The sequence below is a fragment of the Hermetia illucens genome, chromosome 1 (assembly GCF_905115235.1).
Source record: "Hermetia illucens chromosome 1, iHerIll2.2.curated.20191125, whole genome shotgun sequence".
Lineage (NCBI taxonomy): Eukaryota > Metazoa > Arthropoda > Insecta > Diptera > Stratiomyidae > Hermetia > Hermetia illucens.
The window spans coordinates 108,245,733-108,264,730 of NC_051849.1; the positions used below are offsets into that span (position 1 = coordinate 108,245,733).

General features: G+C 39.9%; 1 protein-coding gene across 2 annotated transcripts in view; it reads left to right on the forward strand.

Moving 5' to 3' along the window:
- The first annotated feature begins 3,309 nt into the window (after nucleotides 1-3,309).
- The window catches only part of LOC119647022 (indole-3-acetaldehyde oxidase-like), a 72,398-nt gene continuing 56,709 nt past the window's right edge, over nucleotides 3,310-18,998 (forward strand). The window contains exons 1-3 of one of the 2 annotated variants that reach the window (XM_038047759.1): nucleotides 3,310-3,385; nucleotides 16,109-16,281; nucleotides 16,340-17,071. In XM_038047759.1, the coding sequence (XP_037903687.1) occupies nucleotides 3,346-3,385; nucleotides 16,109-16,281; nucleotides 16,340-17,071 (945 nt within the window). In that variant the 5' untranslated portion in view covers nucleotides 3,310-3,345. The remainder of the gene's footprint in view (nucleotides 3,386-16,108; nucleotides 16,282-16,339; nucleotides 17,072-18,998) is intronic. The other variant, XM_038047760.1, reaches the window with a different exon arrangement.

Here is an 18,998-nt window from a genome sequence, read left to right on the forward strand (position 1 = left end):
TACCTGAATTCCATCTACCACGGCTGAATGAACAAAGATTGATCCTTTCCTCTAATGTAAAGTATTCGGGTGTAATCCTGGATCCTAAGCTAAATTGTAGGTTGAACATAGAACTGAGGGTGAAGAAGGCCTGTATAGCCTTATATGCCTACAAGAGAACCTTTGCAAAGAAATGAGGTCTCCGGCCGGGGATGGTTCTCTGAATGTACACCGCTGCAGTGCGTCCGATCCTGACGTACGGCTCTATTGTATGGTGGCAGGCTTTGAAGAAGAAATACAATGGAACGAAGCTTAATAGGATTCAAAGAACCGCGTGTGCAGGTGCTACTGGGGCTCTGCAGTCCTGCCCGGCAGATGCTCTCAATGTACTCCTGCATCTCCTCCCCTTAGACCTCCACATCAAATATGTTGCAGCGTGCAGTGCCGTCAGACTACGTGAGTCCGGATGCTGGGCAGCGAAGTCCTACGGCCACAGCAACATCCTAGATGAAATACCTCGAGAAATCTGGGCATCCCCCACGGACTATGTCACACGCAAGCTGAACTTCACGAGAAACTTTGCTGTGGACCTTCCAACCAGGGCAAAGTGGAAGACCGGCGGCGTGTTTCAAAACTATGACATAGTATTCTTTACGGACGGATCAAAGATGGCCTATGGAGTCGGCGCGGGGGTTTTCTCGAATACACACGGTGTATCCAAGTCGTATGGTCTCTCAGGTTTCACCAGTGTATTCCAGGCGGAAGTACTGGGGATATTGGAAGTCTGTCGATGGCTGGAGAGTGATTCGAGCCCCAAGCGTAACATAGCCATTCTGACCGACAGCCAAGCGGCCATCAAGGCCTTGTGCTCAACGACGACATCTTCCCGGCTGGTGGGGCAGTGCAGAGATGCGCTCAACCATCTGGGCGGCACGCTCAAGGTCACTCTCCTCAGAGTTCGGACATAGGAACATAGAGGGGAATGAGCGGGCTGACGGATTGGCCAGGCAAGGCTCTGCTCTTGGCAGTCCCTCGGTGAATACAGTCAGTGTTCCGCTGGCGGCTGTCGGGGGCGGAGTCTACTCGCACTACCTAGCAGCCGCGGGCCTAAGATGGCGAAGACTTACAAGCTGTGCCAAGTCAAGGAGAATTTGGCCCGCTTATAACATAGCCCGATCACGAGAGCTCCTGTGCCAGACGCGTGCAAATGCATTCAAGATTACGGCGGTCTGCACGGGGCACTGGCCCATAGGGAACCATGCCGCTAGGCTCGGCATACCCTACAACTCGCATTGCCGAAACTGCGGAAAAGGAAGGGAAACCCTCATGCACTTTCTCTGCGATTGCCCAGCTCTGGCTAGAGTCAGGCTTCGGACTCTGAATAAACCATTCTTTGGGGACCTCAGAGAGATTTCTAGCTGCAGGGTGGGAGAGCTGCTTTCCTTCGTGAATACTACGGGCTGGCTCTGAAGATCCGAGCCGGCTGGACTCTGCTTCCCTGCTCCCATAACAACAGTCACGGTCTTAGGAGTTCGTGGCATCGAAACGGCGCACCAAAGCGCTAATTGGGCTCCTCGGAGCGGCCACTGATACCTACCTACCTACCCTACTCAAACCAAAATCTGGAAAAAACAGGCTAATGCGCTTAAACGAAATCTCAAAATTAGTCCCATTTTGATATCTGCTCAAATAAACTTACTAATAGCATATTACCAACGTTTTGAAAAAAAAACAACTGTAAAACTGCCTGTTAAAGCATAATTAAATTAAACAACTTGGAAAGACCCACTTGAATTATCATCCAACAAATTGGTTCCAGAATTATGCGGGGATTGCCAAAAAAAGACCGTTACACTAGAGCAATGCCGCAGTAATGGCCCCACAATCACTCATCGACATAATTGCCAAGTTGTTTGCGTAAACAATGCAAGCATTGTGCCGCACATGCAAAATGCGACATCCCCAATTGATGGCGTAATAACACCCTCAATCTAGGGTATAAGAATTAGCACAAGTCCAACATAAAAAGTCTTGAGCACGCTAGCAGCGGTTGGTCTTAAAGTGGAAGGCATACTGCCGCCGGTATTCACTGCTGAAATCATTGCGCTCTTCAGCATCTTCCGCTTCACTGATCAGCGCAATAGTAAATTCCGTTTTGTCACGGCACACACTGCGGGATTTCATTCGGTCATATTATCATAGTTCAAGCGCGTGACATCCACCATCATTCGAAGCGATCAATGGAGCCTTCAACCCGTTTCGTTCAGTGATCCGCACCCACAATTCTGTAGTCAGCTAGATTTTATGACGCTCCTTCGGGACATTAGCGACGACCTGCGTAACACCCGAGAAAAGAGCAGTCTTGATAGCCGCCAACGATCATCGATATTCCCATGCGGATCACTCATTGCGTATCCCTTTCGGTCAGCAAGATAGCTCTCCTACCTTCGAGCGACAGCTTGTTCATACAAGCGGTCGATGTTGAACTTGGGGATTCCAGCTTGCCAACCCTGCATGAAATGGCGTACGCAACACGCAAGCGGACATTGGTTGGTGATTGAGCCTGACGCCAACACTTTTCTTGTTACGTTATTGTCGAGGAGCGTGCGTACATTCCAGAAACCCATCATAGTCCGTTTTCAATAGCCAAAGGTCTTCGGCGTCAGGTTAGTCCCTGTTCGAAGCATGATTGAAGTTTTGGTAGCAGTAAAGTTTCGAAATGTTGCAAATTGATAGCCTACAAATTTCCTTTTGGCCTCCTACACCAAGCAAAGAAGATTTTGAGAGTATTCATAAGCCCCAACTCACAGGGCACAAAGACTTCTCTGCTCTGATGTCAAATATTAATAACTTTGGAAATTGTTCACCCCAATGGAATTATAACCCGAATTAAACTTGTTTTCTACAAAACTACAAAAATGACCTGAAATTTTTGTAAAAAAGGCGGGACACTTGTTTCAAATCCTGATGTTTTAGGACCTTATATGTATATATACTATTTTATTTTCCTACATTAACATATTTTAGTAAACGTTGAGTATTATGCAAATTTCATGCATATATTGAAGCGATATGAAACAAGTGTTCTATCATATATGTATATGTACATGTGACTAAGATTTTTACATATTACTAGTTTTCGAACAACAAACAACAAATGAAACCATAACAAACTATTATATAAATTTGGGATCACAATGGTCAATAGAGTATCTAAAATTTCAAGTTCATTAGCACTCATATCCAGTTCTTGTGCTTATCTGCAACCAAAGCTCATTACGAAGATATACCATCATTATTTTGAGACCTTTAGTTCGATTCATACTTTCGCTTCGAGAACCCAAAATCAAGAAACAGTCAGGAGCAATGCCGCTGGAATTCACCATTAACGGAAAGCCGTATTCAGGTGAACAGAAGTGTTGAAAGGATAATTTTAGAGAATGATTGGGGTAAATAGTTTATAGCTCCTTCGTAAAATTCTTTAATCAGTGCATACTAAAATGAAATGAAGATGTGAAACAAATTTGAGTGTTTGATTATTTCCACAAATTGTACTGAAATTTCAATATAACAGTTCAACGGAAAGTGGCAAGTAATCATGGGCCAGTGGCAAGATGTGTTCCCTACAGTGATAAAGTGATTATTGAAAATGCATATTATTCGAAATACTAATTTAAAGAGAGGGATCTCCTCCGAATCGACGGATGGCCAACAAAACAATGGACTGAATAAGTCTTTTTAGGTGGTAATGTTAATTCGTGCAAAAAAGGCACTTTTCTTTTACGGCTCAGATAAAATCTATTTATTAAAACCAATGGATTACATTGGAAAAATATTGTGTAAAATTGCGCATAAATCAATATTAAAAACTAAGGCAATAGTTGCTGCCAATTATTAGGAAGCTTCTCGGAAAAAGTAGAATTACAGTACCCTCATTACTGGGGCTGGACCATCTGAAATAAAAAAAACCTTCATTAGATTATCGTTTTTTCCAAATAACGCTGGAAGGGTTTTTCGAAATTTGAATTTTTCACTTTTTGGGATCACTTTGAATTAAAAAAAATATATTACAAAACAGAAAATATTAATAAATTTGAAAAAAAATTATTCAGGGTTAACTCGTAAATTATGTACAGAAATGGTGTTCGGAATTTCAAAAGGATCGGTAGTAATTTTGGAGTTTTGAAGGGCGCCGACTTTGAAAACGTAAGCTGTGGGAAAAGCGCTTTGAAGTTTTGAACCGTAAAGAAACAGCCATAAGCGAGTTTTATCGGCTTAGCTTACACTGAATAAAAGATGTAGCTATCATCTATAATGCCTAAACCGTCTTCTTGCTCCTGCCTATGATAAGTCCTGCCTTCTTTAGTCTGTTCTTCAGCTCCCGGTTTCGATCGGTTTATGCGCCCATTCATGGGTGGTCTACTACTACTCTACTAATTCTCATAGCTTGCATAAAGGTTAGTTAGTGAAGCAAAAGAACTTTCATTAAAGACACATCAACTGCAATTTCAAAGCTGATAGAGGTTTCGCTCAAGTGCTTTGGTGTGATTTTCCAAACAATTAAGTTGCTTTGAGCTTTCATTGTTATTGTACATCGATTTATCTCAAATCGCATCTGACACTTCTCATCTCCAATTTTCACACATATTCTTGAAAAGTTCTCCATTCAGAAAATCAAATAAAAGAAAAGTGTAAAGACGTTATCCTCCCCTTTAATAATCTGCAATATAGCAGGGAGACGTACAAACTGCCTTCATCCAGATCGAGCAGGCGGCGCGAGATCTTAGACTGCACATCAATGAAGGCAAGACAAAATATATGGTGGCAACGTCAGCACCAAAAACCAACCAACCAACAGCATCAAAGCGCACTGTTCAAAAGGGAAAAATAAAGATGATAGACTACAACTTTGAGACCGTTGATAATTTCTCCTATTTATGGTCGAAAATCACAACCGATAACAGCTAAGACGATGAAATCCGTGCACGGTTGTTGGCAGTCGACAGAGCCTATTTCAGCTTACAAAAACTATTCCGCTCGAAACGTCTCACCATAGGGTCAAAGCTCTTACTGTACAAGACAATTATCTTCCCAGTCTTCATGTATTCCTTAGAGACTTGCGTTCTTAGTAAGAAAAATTACGAACTCTTGGTCGGGTTCGAGAGAAGAATCCTCCGAAGAATTTTTGGCCCCCTACATGAAGATGGACGATTCCGTAGCCTACATAACGACGAAATCTATAAGCGATACCATGACCATCAAGTTGTGGGTAAAATTCGGCTTAATAGGTTACAGTGGGTGGGTCACTTAATCCGTATGGATGGGGATGATTCCACCCGGAAAGTCTATAAGGGCAATATTTATGGTAGAAAAAGAAGACGAGGCAGATCCTGCCTGAGATGGAGCAATGGTGTAGTTTAGGACGCCAGACAGCTTTTAGGGATATCGAATTAGTGGACCTCGCCGCAAAACCGGAATGTCTGGAGTTCCTTATTAAGGCAGGCCTAGACCGGATTCCAGTTGTTATGCCGTTGATGATGGTGAATATAGCTGGGGTTTTCTTACGATCGGGCAAACACTTGCATTTATCCAATACGCACATACTTCCTTTCTTATTTCCTGAAAGTAGTTGAGCACATGAAGTCGGAAACTGGAAATTCAGTGCCTCATCTAAATAGCTTTGTATACAAGAAATTCTATCTAGTATCTGAGTGAAATTATGCGGTGTTTCCAACGATTAATTAATTGAAATAATATTTTTTCTAGATATAAGTTTTTTAGCCATAATTATAATGTCATAGTATATAGTATAGATTTAGAATAGTATAAATAGAACCTTAATGTCTACAGATGAGCAAACTTGTTAGCACTGATGAAGGGAACAAGTGGTTCCCGAAATATCGGTATTTGCAAGAATAAATATCCACACCAACGAAAAGGAAACAACAAGTTTTTATTATTTCAATCTATCTAGTATGTTAAACTCAGTGTTGGGCATATTTGTATTTGTAAATACGAATATATTCGTAGGATGACTTTCTATGAATACGAATACGAAAGCAGTCGTTTTCGAAAAAGTGAATATCACGGTATTTACACAAGTGAATATGAATGCGGCTCTATTCTCCCAGTCCAAAAATTAATACAAATACACAGACAGACTCAGACATTTGTCTGAGCCAGCGTTAGACATTTGTCTGATACAGAAGTAGACATCGCCTGGAGCAGACATTTGTCTGACACATACATTTGTCTAACAGTGCGACCCCGCACAACAATATGAAATCACTTAAGGCAATAATATTCGCTATCCAGGCGAATGCTTACATTTCAATATAAAAAATTCGTATTCGCACTTGGAAATATTCGTATTAATCCAACAGAATTCGTATTCGTACTCATAAATATGGATACGTTTGACATTTCAGGTATGAAAGATTTAATGTTTGTGTAATATACTTTTACCCATTTATAAGAAACTAACATGTTGTGATTGGCGACCGATCTTGAGTGGCCGGAGAGGGCCAAGAGGGGGGAGCTATTCCAAAATCTTGGTGAACTTGATCGTCCGCCAGCCAATACTGAAGCCCTACTGAAATGTTCCGTCGACACTGTTCTTGCTGGCGTATATGTTAGCCATGCTTGGAAAATTGGCTGGATCCTCTGAATCACTCTGATGTGTCCTTAACCGTGCGTGGGTTCACATTGCAATCTTCAAAAGATCATTATGTCAGCTAAACCTCGAAAAGTAAAGACAAAAAATAGTAAAAGATCAGCGGCGAGCGGGCGCTCCCCAGAACCTTGGCATGCTCAAGCATAAAAGCGCCCCTGGATTAATGTGAGTTCTGTGGCTGTAAAGAAAAAAAGCGAAACAAAGGGATTCAATTTCTCCTCATTTTAACTATAATATATTTCATGCATAAGCAAAAGAAAACCAAACGAAAATAGTAATTTAAGGGCACTTTTCACACACGGAACACAATGAGTAGAGTGATTCTAAAATTGTGATTTCTCAGAAATGAAATAACATATTGATTTGCCTTTTCCTTTATTTTGAAGACAAAGAATGATCAGACCCGAGAGTGCAAAGGACTCATCTGAAGCGGCTCTTGTCACGAAGCTTCACCGGAGGTTATCTGGTACTATGGGAACCGGGGAAGCATTTGCTCCAGGAGAATTCCAGAAGGATGTGCTCTCGACACGGTTGTGGGAGTTCATGGTGGTTGTGTCTACATCGCGGGCACAACTTCTTGGAGCTCAAATGTGGGGGTGCGCCAGACAACTCGATTACCATACCCTAAAGTTGTGGTAGAGGTGTTAAATAGGCTTCCGCTGGTATCAATGCTGAACCTCAGTATAAACCAGGATTGCTGTGGCTCTGATTGTGGCCCCCAATGGACCGTGGGATTATGCATACACGGCAGGTACTCACGTCAAACACCCAGGACCTTCATTAGTAATAGTTGTATTGCCTTGAAACTTTTCAGAATTGTTTCCCATCTTACATAGTCACTGATAGAAAATTTTGAACTTCTAGGATAACTTAGGAGGAGGTTTTCGGGTAAATTTCAATAATATGACCATATGCTACCATTACCTTTATTCGTGCAAATGCCGGTATGGGATGTATTTGGAGCCCTGGAAACTTCGTTACTCCCAAGACCGGTTACACTTTATGGTACCCACATGTTGAATCATAGTTCCCTTGTCTTCCAGTTGATATCGAAACCTAGGCTAATTCTCAAAACTCCTTATCGGGACCTACACACATGACCAAATTTCCAACAAATGGGGATACCGGGATCTCGACGCTTCGAGTATAACGGTTTTGTGTTCACCTTATAGAAGCAACTGTATTTTCACGTTTCTCTATTCTGGTGAAAATGCAAACTATTCATTCATATATTGCCAAACTGTAAAATACACATGGGCATATACATAAAGACATAACTTTATATGATGATGACATCATGCACGTTTTAGAGTGAAATAAATTTATGGCAAATACAAAACTTGGAATTTTTATAACTTTGTTAATAATAGCTAAATTGCCTAAAATTTTTTCAGAATTAGAATACATATGGGACAATATAACTCCCTTACACTGTTGTCAAATTTTGTACTTCTGAAAGAGGTAAACTTAAGGCGTGTTTTCGGGTAAATTTCCAAAAAATTGTAATATACTATTATTAACTTCATTTATCCAGATACCGGTATGGGATATACTTTAAGGCCAGCATATAGATGCAGTGTCCGGATAGCTGAGTGGTTAGAGCGCAAGGCTGTCGTACGGAAGATCGCGGTTCAAATCTCACTGGTGGCAGTGGAATTTGTATCGTGATTTGACGTCCGACACCAGTCGACTCAGCTGTGAATGAGTACCTGAGTCAAATCGGAGTAATAATCTCGGGCGAGCGCAATGCTGACCACATTGACTCCTAGTGTACCGTTACGGTCTTGAATGAAGTGCTCTAACACACTTCAAGGCCCTGATCCAACATGGATTGTTGCGCCAACGATTATTATTATATATAGATGCATCACTGGATTTTTTTTCCAGATTTTTCAATTGGATAGGTTCTGAGAACGATACCTGTTTCACTTTCTGGGGGCACACATTTTGAGCCCTCACTCCCCAATGTCAGGAAGAAAAAATATTAATTAAGCCCTTTCATTTGATACCCAACGTGAAAGCTGTGAAAAAAATTTACACACTCTCGCCAAATTTCATGACAATCAGCTGACCCGTTTGCAAGTAAATCAGGTGTGAAAGACGTATGTACATTCAATCGATTTAAATAGGGTTTGGTTTCACACATACATGTCAAAGAGGGGTTTTCTTCTAGACAGAACCTTAAAAAGGGCTCACCTAATTGCGACAGCGAACTAAAGAGCTAGAGAGAAGCAACTTCTTCATATATTTGCCTTTCTTGTCAATTACTTTCGTTGATTATGACCTCAGCATCTTATTTGCATGGCTTAAGATGCAGTAAATTCGCGCGAAATTGATAAATTTTGACTGCCACCTTAATAGTGTGATTCTCACGAGACTTTGCAGTATTATACGCATCTCTAGGCTGGTAAACCTAGGACGATGGAAAGCTGAAGTTTTTTTTTCAATGTATCCCAGTTTCATCATTATCCAGTGGTAAAAAGTTGGTATAGAACTTGACAGTAAAATAATAAAAAGTCGAAATTTAAAATGGAAAATTCTGAAATTGACTTAAAAAAATCTGAAGTTAGTTTTAAAATTTCTGAAATTAGTTTTGACATTCCTGAATTGATCTGGAAAATTCTAAGTTTGACTTGCAAAACCAATATAAAATATGATACAAATTGATTGAAAGAAACCATTGCCCTCCACATATTTCGCATATGTATAATAAAACGACGTTGCCGAAAACTTTTTCTTTCATTATTCGCATTCGCACGAGTGAATATTGGTAATACGCACTTGTGAGCATATGTGGCGCTTTGCGTGCTTCTTCAACGAAGCATGGCGATTAGTGTCCGGATGCTTCCGCAGCTATGGTTGCGGTGGTGGAATGCCACGAATTTGATCTTCGTGTGCGTTTCTATCTTTCCACCTGTGGTGCCAATAGCGAATAGCCTAATTCGTGCAGAAATAGACGTCTGGGAAAGTTCTTTTTGTTGTAATTTCGATGTGCGTTCAAATCGATGAATATCGCAAAACATTCAACAGGCCATTGGTTCTCATAGACTTGCAGCGATAGGTCCCAACCACGGTCATACTAACCAGCAGCTAGCCTGTTAATAATAGTTGGATTCCCTTCAAACTTCCCGAAATTGCCCCTTATATTATCCTTATACCAATGCCAAAATTTATACAACTAAAATGAACTTAATCGGGTTTTCAGGTAAATTCTAAAATGTATTGAATATCCCGATTTCAAGGCCACGATTTAGAAGAGTTTGTGATTTTTTCAGATTTTTTGTTTGCATAGGTTCTGAGAATGAGACCTATTTCATTTTTTGCGGCTCAGTGATTCCTCACTTCCCCATGTTTCATTCAGTATCAAAAATAGGACCAGTGTTAAAACGAAGCCTTTCATGGCCATAATTTGTAAAAACAAAATTGCACAATTCTTTTACATGTATGAGCAACTCCTCTTTAAACTCAACAAAAAATGGCGCGAGTTGCTATATATAAAGGGATTCACAGATCACACATTCTCATCGAATTTCTGACAATAGTTTCAGCCGTTTCTGAGTGAACCGGGTATGGCAGATAGACTGGCAGGCAGGCAGACATTGAATCGATTTAAATGAGGTTTTCTTTCACACAAAATAACAATAAAACAAGTCGGAATACCGGAAGCTCGCGCTTCGGGTATAAAGGTTTTGTGTTCATCTTATGTAAGAAATTTCAACGCACATTTTTCTATCCGTATATAGCTACCAATCCAACATAGTCCTTCATATTTTTCCAAACTACGAGACATACGTACATATTACAGCCATAGATATTCCGCTCACCCTAAACAAACAAACTGTCTATTTCCGAATACTGTGCACATATATGCACGTATATAAATAGATCGTACCCATATTTCCGATTTACTTCTTATGTCTATTTGAATTAGGCACTACCCGCAAAGTTCATTAGCACGCATATATTATATACCTACATACACACATGTCTGGTTGACAAATAACTAAAAAACTAAAACAAAAAAATTCTCTGCCACACAATTCATAAGAACTCATTTCGTTGTGGTATTCACGAATTGATATGTGATGATGACATCATGCAGGTTGTAGAGTGCACGAAATTCACAAAAAATGTGAAGTTTCACCCCCTTTAACTTTGTTAGTAATAGTTGGATTTTCTTCAAACTTGACCAAACTGTGCATTATGTTCTTCATTACACGCATGCCAAATTTTGTACTTCTGGGATGAACATAAGGGGGGTGCCGGGTAAATTTCTAAAATGTACAAATATACTATTATTAACTTTATTTGTGCAGATATCGGAACTGGATATATTTTGAGGCCTAGATTTCGTAGAGATGCACCACTGTGATTTTTTTCAGATTTTTCGGTTGGATAGGTTCTGAGAACGAGACCTGTTACACTTTTTGGGGGTCATATTTTGAGCCCTCACTCCCCTATGTTTCACCCAACATCAAATATTGAACCAGTTTCGAAAAGTACTAATTAAGACCTTTCATTTGATACCCCACATAGCTACATTCTGTGAAAAAAAAATTTGCACCCTCCATTTACATGTATGGGAGCCCCCCCTTAAACTGAACCCAAGATGGCGCCACTTACTGCATGTAAAGGGAACACCATTACATACTCTCATCAATTTTCGTGGCAATCGGTCCAGCCGTTTCTGGATAAATCGGGTGTGACAGACAGACAGACAGACGGACAGACGGACAGACAGACACAGTCTCGATTCTAATAAGGTTTTGTTTCACACAAAACCTTAAAAAATAAGAAAATATTCATGAACTTAAGGGAGTTTTTGCGGTAAATTTCTAAAATATGGTAATTTACCTTTTTAACTTTATTTGAGCAGATATCCAAATAGGGCATAAATTTCATATAGATGCATCATTGTCAATTTTTCCTAATTTTTCGGTTGTGTAGTTTCTGAGAAGGAAACCTGTCACACTTTTTGGGACATTCATTTTGAGCCCTCGCTACCTACGTTTCACCCAATATATTCCGTTAAAAAAAATTAGTCCACCTCCCTTCCCTTTGCATGTATCAGAAGGCCCCGTTTACGCCTATGGGATAAATAAGATTTTACCCCTTCGGAACCTTAATAAATTTAAATTACTATATAAATTAAATAGTGAGGAGTCACCACTCTCGAACTCCAACTGACACCGAAAAACAATTTTTGGATGACAAAAATTCTTTTTTTATGTCATGGCCGCCACGATTCACACTTGTGTGTGCCTGACACTGCAAATTGCTCGTTCCGTGACAGCCCCAACGCAACATGATGCCATTCGCTGCATATATATGATATTTTAATTAAATTGCATGGCAACAGCGTCAATCATTTTATAGTAAATCAGGTGTGACAGATACATATCGAATCGATTTTAATAAACCTTTGTTTCGCACGAAACCTCAAAAGGATTGGTAAAGAGAAACTTCTTCGTCTCTTGTTCTCGTAAGTACAACATTAGCATCTCATTTCTACTGTTTAAGATGCTGTAAATTCGCCCGAAATTGATAAGTAGCAATATTTTTCAGTATTATCTGTGATAAATTATTATTAGGTTTATTTGAGCAGAAATCGGAATGAGATGTATTTCGAAGCGTGGATTTTATATACGCGCGTCAGCCTGAATTTTTAAAATTTTTGGGTTGGGTAGTTTCCGAAAAAAGAGTCCTGCCCCACTTAAAGCTTAATTTGGTACTCCACATGGATATATAAGGAGAAGGAAATGCCTGCATCCCCCTTTGCATGTGGACTTCATACACATTTATACCATTGCCTGTATGCCCTGTATATATATCTAGTAAATTTCGTTTGAATGGGTGTAGCTCTTTTGGAGAAAGTCTGTGTGACACACTGACAGACAGTAATTCGATTACACAAAACCTTGAAAACAAAATTTGTCAGAACTTTTAATTATTTATAATTAGTGAAGATACCTTAAATCAGAAACCTAAATTATTTGATTATTGTCGCCGAGTGCATTTAATTACTAGTAAGCGGTAATAGGCAATATTACAATACAATAATACAATGTTATATACATATAAAATGTACATTTTTGTTTGTGTGAAACGAAACTTCATTAAAAACGATTCACGTCTGTCACACGTAAAACAGGTAGACGATTCGAACGAAAATTGGCGGATATATGGGAACTATGAAATCTCACGCATACAGTAATTGTCATAAATTCAGGTGAAATGAAATGTCAGAATTAGTATTAGGCCTACAAATAAGTTCTGTCGGTTTTCACAATAGATGGCGTAGCCTGTTTTTTATTCCATTGATCCACATTTCTAAACATTCATCGGAAAGCTACTGTCAATAGGCACAAACGTCAGTATAAATTATTTAATTGAAGTGTAAACAACAATACTTTTTTCATCAACGAAAATGGCCAATTTTGTACCAAATAATGTGTTTTTGCGGGGAGTTCTACTTCATTATTTCAATATGAAGAAAAAAGCAACCGAAAGTCATCGCATTTTGGTGGAAATTTATGGTGACCATGCTCTATCTGAACGAACGTGTCAGAGGTGGTTTGGACGGTTTAAAAGTGGCAATTTTGACTTGGAAGACGAAGAGCGCGCCGGACGACCAACAATTTTTGAAGATCAAGAATTAGAGGCATTGCTCGACCAAGATCCATCGCAAACGGAAGAAGAACTTGGAAAAGCACTTGGAGTCACTCAGCAAACCATTTCCAACCGTTTAAAAGCAACGGGAATGATCCGAAAGGTCGGACGTTGGGTTCCGTATGAACTGAAGCCAAGAGACGTCGAACGCCGTTTTTTCACGTGCGAACAACTGCTTCAATGACAAGAAAGGAAGGGTTTTCTGCATCGAATAGTTACTGGCGATGAAAAGTGGATTCATTACGATAATCCCAAGCATCGGGCAACGTGGGGATACCCCGGCCATGCTTCATCATCGACGGCCAAAGCGAATATTCATGGTGAGGAGATCATGCCGTGTATATGGTGGGACCAGCTGGGTGTGGTATACTATGAGCTGCTAAAACCGAACGAAACGGTCACGGGCAAACTCTACCGATGTCAAATGATACGTTTGAGCCGCGAACTCAAGAAAAAACGGCCGCAATACCAGCAAAAGCATGATAAAGTTATTTTGCAACATGACAATGCTCGTCCACATGTTGCACAGCCCGTTAAAACATATCTAGAAACGTTGAAATGGGAAGTCCTACCCCACCCGCCGTACTCTCCAGACATTGCTCCTTCTGATTACCATTTGTTCCGGTCGATGCAGCATGGCTTGGCTGACCAGCACTTCTCCAATTACGACGAACTCAAAAAATGGCTCGATGAGTGGATAGCGGCCAAGCAGGCCAATTTTTGGCGCGATGGTATCTATGAATTGTCTGAAAGATGGAAGAAAGTTGTGGCTAGCGATGGGCAATACTTACCTTTCGAAATCTAGACCCCAAAATACATCCTGTTCCGATATCCGCCCAAATAAAGTTAATAAAGGTATATTATCATATTTTGGAAATTTACCCGAAAACCCACCACCATTCTAGAAGTAAAAAAATTGGCATCATCTCAGGCGATAATGTAGGACATAATTCTGGAAAGTTTGAACGTAATTCAACTATTATCACGTAAATTTATTGCACTCTAAGGCGTGCATGAAGTCATCATTATATGTATAAAACGAACTTATATGAACGGCGGTATCCATGAAGACACTTTTCTGTTTGAGTTATTTTAGTTATTTTATATACTGGAGACAGGCACCTGTCTGTATGTACATATATGCTAATGAAATTTGTGAGTAGTATTCAACAGAATAGAAGTGTGTATGTTTTCATGCACAAAGTGGAAATGCGTGAAGATGCGTTAGATCAATTTTGCACAATATTTATGTCTTTAATATGTACGTACATATGCATATTTTGTTTGGCACTATATGACGGAATATTTTACATTCTTAGCTACGTATGAATGTAAAAACGTGCATAAAGAGTTTCTCAGATAAGATGAACATAAAACCTTCATGCCTAAAGCGCCGAGCTACCGGTATTCCGACTTGTTTTGATTGCTGATTGCTGCCTATATTTTTTCCAATGTAGGCAGTTCAATCTTTCTGTTATGCTCGACCATAATTCTTGTGAGTTCTGGTGATTAAATTGTGTGATCCTTCCATGCTATCGTAAAATTGCTCTTTCACTTCGTCACATTTTTCTTCATTTGGGGCATATACTATACATATGTATTTTTGTGGCGCAGCAGGGTTAACAACATTCGAAATTTATTTTGAATGTCGTTAATTCGACTGAAAGATGCCACCACCGGTGTTCTCCGTGGCGTAGTTGGCCTTAACAATTAATTTTGATTTAAAAAAAAAATAATTGATTATGATTATTTGTCAGTTTGCAGCCAGCTGCCACCCGTACATCGTTATTATTAATAATTAAGAAAAAATGTAAACGAATTTATAATAGTCAGCCGTTTACTTTGCATGAACCGAAAATAAATTGAATTAATATTTGCACAATTAGATTTAATTGATTTAAGTTTACATCAATTAGCAAATAAATGCTTAATTAAAATAATATGATATAATAAAGTATATAAGCAACTAAATTTTAAAAGGTTTTGATGCGAAGCGTTTGGTGTATGGGTTTGAAGTCGATAACCTTGCTTTAAAGTCTCTATTCATGACGAAAGAGACTCTAAACTCAGGTTCCCATGATAATTTCCCACCTGTCAAGATTATGTGAAACCCCTTGTCGATTATCTTGATTTCAATTTGTTTCCTGGCCTCGCCTTATACTTACTGGTCTGTTTAAGTAGCTCTTTAAGAACATCAGATTTGTTTAGTCTTCGAGGGTTCAAGAGCGCAGTCATTTATTCGTTTCCGTGGTGTTAATCCAGTCCGAATCTGTTCATCCTGTTTCTGTACATGTTACTTAATTTTTTGATGATGGGTTGAAGGCATGTCGCCCCCAACTCCCAACCTGGAGGGTCAGGTCGACTGTGTTGCACACTTGGACAGTAGGACCATTGCCGAGAGGTGTGATCGGGTAGGATACAGTATGGTGAATCCCAACTAACCTGGGCGTCCACTTCTACTTTCCTTTCAGTTTCCCGGACCCCTCCCCCTTTACCTGGGCTTGAAACTAGCATGATATTTACATAAAATAACGGGGTTTGAAAGGCAATTTGTTTTCGTATGTCCGGCCACCGCATTCGTTTCTTGATTGTCGCTAATTTTTTCCGGATCCTGAAACCCGTTCCTAGTTAGCACATGTACATATATCACCACAAACATAAGTGCTTAGAAATTGTCATTAATATTTTGCTATGTATTATCAATTCTCCTTATCATTGCAACTTTCATTATTATTTTATTCTGGTGTATTTCCTCACTAAATATTTTTGTCCTTTCTTGTTGTTTAGTTAAGACCGAAGACTACCCAGCGGACATTACTCTAAATACATTTATCCGTGAATATGCTAAGCTTTTTGGAACCAAATTCTATTGCTTTGAAGGAGGATGTGGCTGCTGTACAGTAACTGTTCGATTCAGGCATCCAGTAACACATCAATATCAAAGTCGAGGGGTGTACACGGTATGCACATGAACTGGAATGAATATTGACAGAGTCGCGTTACACATTTTTGTTTCAGTGTCTGACACTTCTGAACATATGCCATGGATGGGATATAGTAACAATCGAAGGTCTAGGCAATCGCGCAGACGGCTATCACCCTCTTCAAGAAAGACTAGCCCATTTCAATGGGTCCCAGTGTGGCTTCTGCTCCCCGGGATTTATCATGCAGATGTACAGTCTTCTAGAGGGCACTAAAGGAAAAATTACATCGAAGGAAATTGAAAATAGTTTTGGTGGCAACTTGTGCAGGTGTACAGGATATCGTCCAATTCTCGACACTATGAAATCTTTCGCTTCGGATTGCGAATATGAATTCCTCGAAAACGATATTGAAGATTTAAGATTATGTCCAAAAGTCGGGAAAGTTTGTGATCGAAACTGTAAAATTCCGAGAAAACTCCGGGTCGATAGAACTCGTGCCTGGTACCACCCGCAAAGCCTGCCGGAAGTATTCGACATTTTAGATAGCATCAACGATAGTCACTACATGCTTGTTGCTGGCAATACATCACAAGGAATATATAGAAGTCGAGATATCGAAATTTTCATCGATGTAAATAATGTGACTGAGCTTCGTTCTTATGAAGTAGGCAACGTGGTGGAATTAGGAGGAAACATGCCGCTAACAGAAGTAATAGACGTGCTAAAATCTACCTCGGAATTGCGCGGGTTCGAGTATTTTCGAGAACTTCTTAAGCATTTAGATGCGGTTGCAAGTGTACAGGTCCGAAATGTAAGTATAATTTTGGTGAGTACCGTCGTATTAGTCGGCATTTATGAGATACTTTAGCCCACCATATTACCTAATGACTTCCCTTAGTAACTAATAGCTCCATTTAACGGTTTCATGCAGAACGTAATAGAATTTTATTCACATATTCCCATACTTCGAAAATCACTTGTCTACTTTTTCAGTGATATACCTTCGAGGCGTAAAGCACAAAAAAAGGAAGGAAATTATTACCGAAATATGGGTATTTACGAATTAAAATAAAATAACAACTTGACTACAAACTGTAACTTTGTTCATAATTTTAGGTTGTCCGCCAATATAGTGCTCTAAATTATAGCTCGTACTAAGTACAACGAATCAACATGTAATGATCATAGTTGGGTAGGATGAGTAGAACGAACATCCTGAGTGGCCGACAACGGCCTAGAGGGCAGAGCTATGCCATAAACCTAAAACAATTGGCGAAATTGACCGTGAAGGTCCGCCCGCAATGATTGAAGCTCCTTCAAAGTGCTTAGTCGACACGTTCTTGCACGCCTCTGTGCTAGCTAGGCTCGGGAATGTGGAGGGGCGGGTCCTTTAAGCGCTTTGATCCCTCACGCTTCATTACTATAAAATTAACGTGTCTATTCCGATGCGTGGGTCCGCACCGGATTTCAAAATAGACAATGCAAAGGAATTTGCGAGGGCCTAACGAATAATGACCGGAACGCGAGCTAAAATTGAAAATTAAAAAAAAAACAGCTCGACCGCGCGCGTGCAGCCGTACGTCTCCGGATCCGAGTGCCGCGATCAAGGGAGGAAGATCCACGACGGATCACAATCCCGACTATTGCCCCTTCTGCCTCAGATCGTGAATGAGACGCGGCCCCTGAGGTTCCCACCCTTCCTTGACATCCTCAGGCCAATTTGTTTTTTAGACGATGTCCCTGAACAAAGTTCTGCGGGAACAAGGAGGAAGAGAGAGGGACGAAGTCATCAAACCATTCAAACTTTAGTGGAAATTAATCATTCTGTATTCATCCTAAATTCCAAGCGGACATATATAAAATAAAAAACATAGGCAAAAATTTAAAATTTAAAAATAAAAAAAATAAAAATATATGCTAGATTTCAATTAAACCAAAAAAAAAGAAAATATATGCAGAAAAGAAAAAGAATAATAAAAAAATGCAATGAACACTCACTACAGAATCACTCCAAATGCGGCGTGTCAATGCAGTGGCTGGACTCGTTAGCTAAAAGAAACAAAATTTTATAAATTATTATCCAAATTTTTAAGAATGGTAAATAAAAAATACGAATATGTTCAATAAAACTATAATGAATACATTCATTAACTTGGTGTCGCTAAACAACTTCTGTTTTATCACCTCTGAAACAGCGTCCGCGTTCATAGGATTAGGAGCAAAACTGCAACATTCAAAAGTCGACCCACAGACTTTCTGAACCACGGGCAAATGGTTTTTCTGTTGATGCTGGCTGTGCCCGAAATATTTATTTCTTGAATGGTGTAACCGCCGACGCACCTACTAATTGGCCTCAGGTGCGCGCGCTATCAACTCCAAGATACCGTTAATTGTTAACGCGACGGGCTCGCGCTAGTCCTTAGATAGTTAAGCACTTCAGGAAAAGGGCACTGATGGACTTGGCGACAGTAATTAGAGTCGCATCAACATCCACCGCAAATTCCTGCACAGTTGGTGGAATCACCTCACGAGCCTCAATAAACTAACTCGCACTGCGCGCTGCTCTCGTCTTTGTTTCCTCCTCCAACTCCGCTTTCCTCGTATTTTGTTATAAACACATAGCGACACATTAAACTTTGCTCGAGACGTTCAATTTGTGTACGAAAACCTTCCGAACCTTTCGGACATTTACCCAAAGTCTGATTTTATTGCAAAATTCATTAATGCTGATGTTACAGCCTCGTAACAGTTTG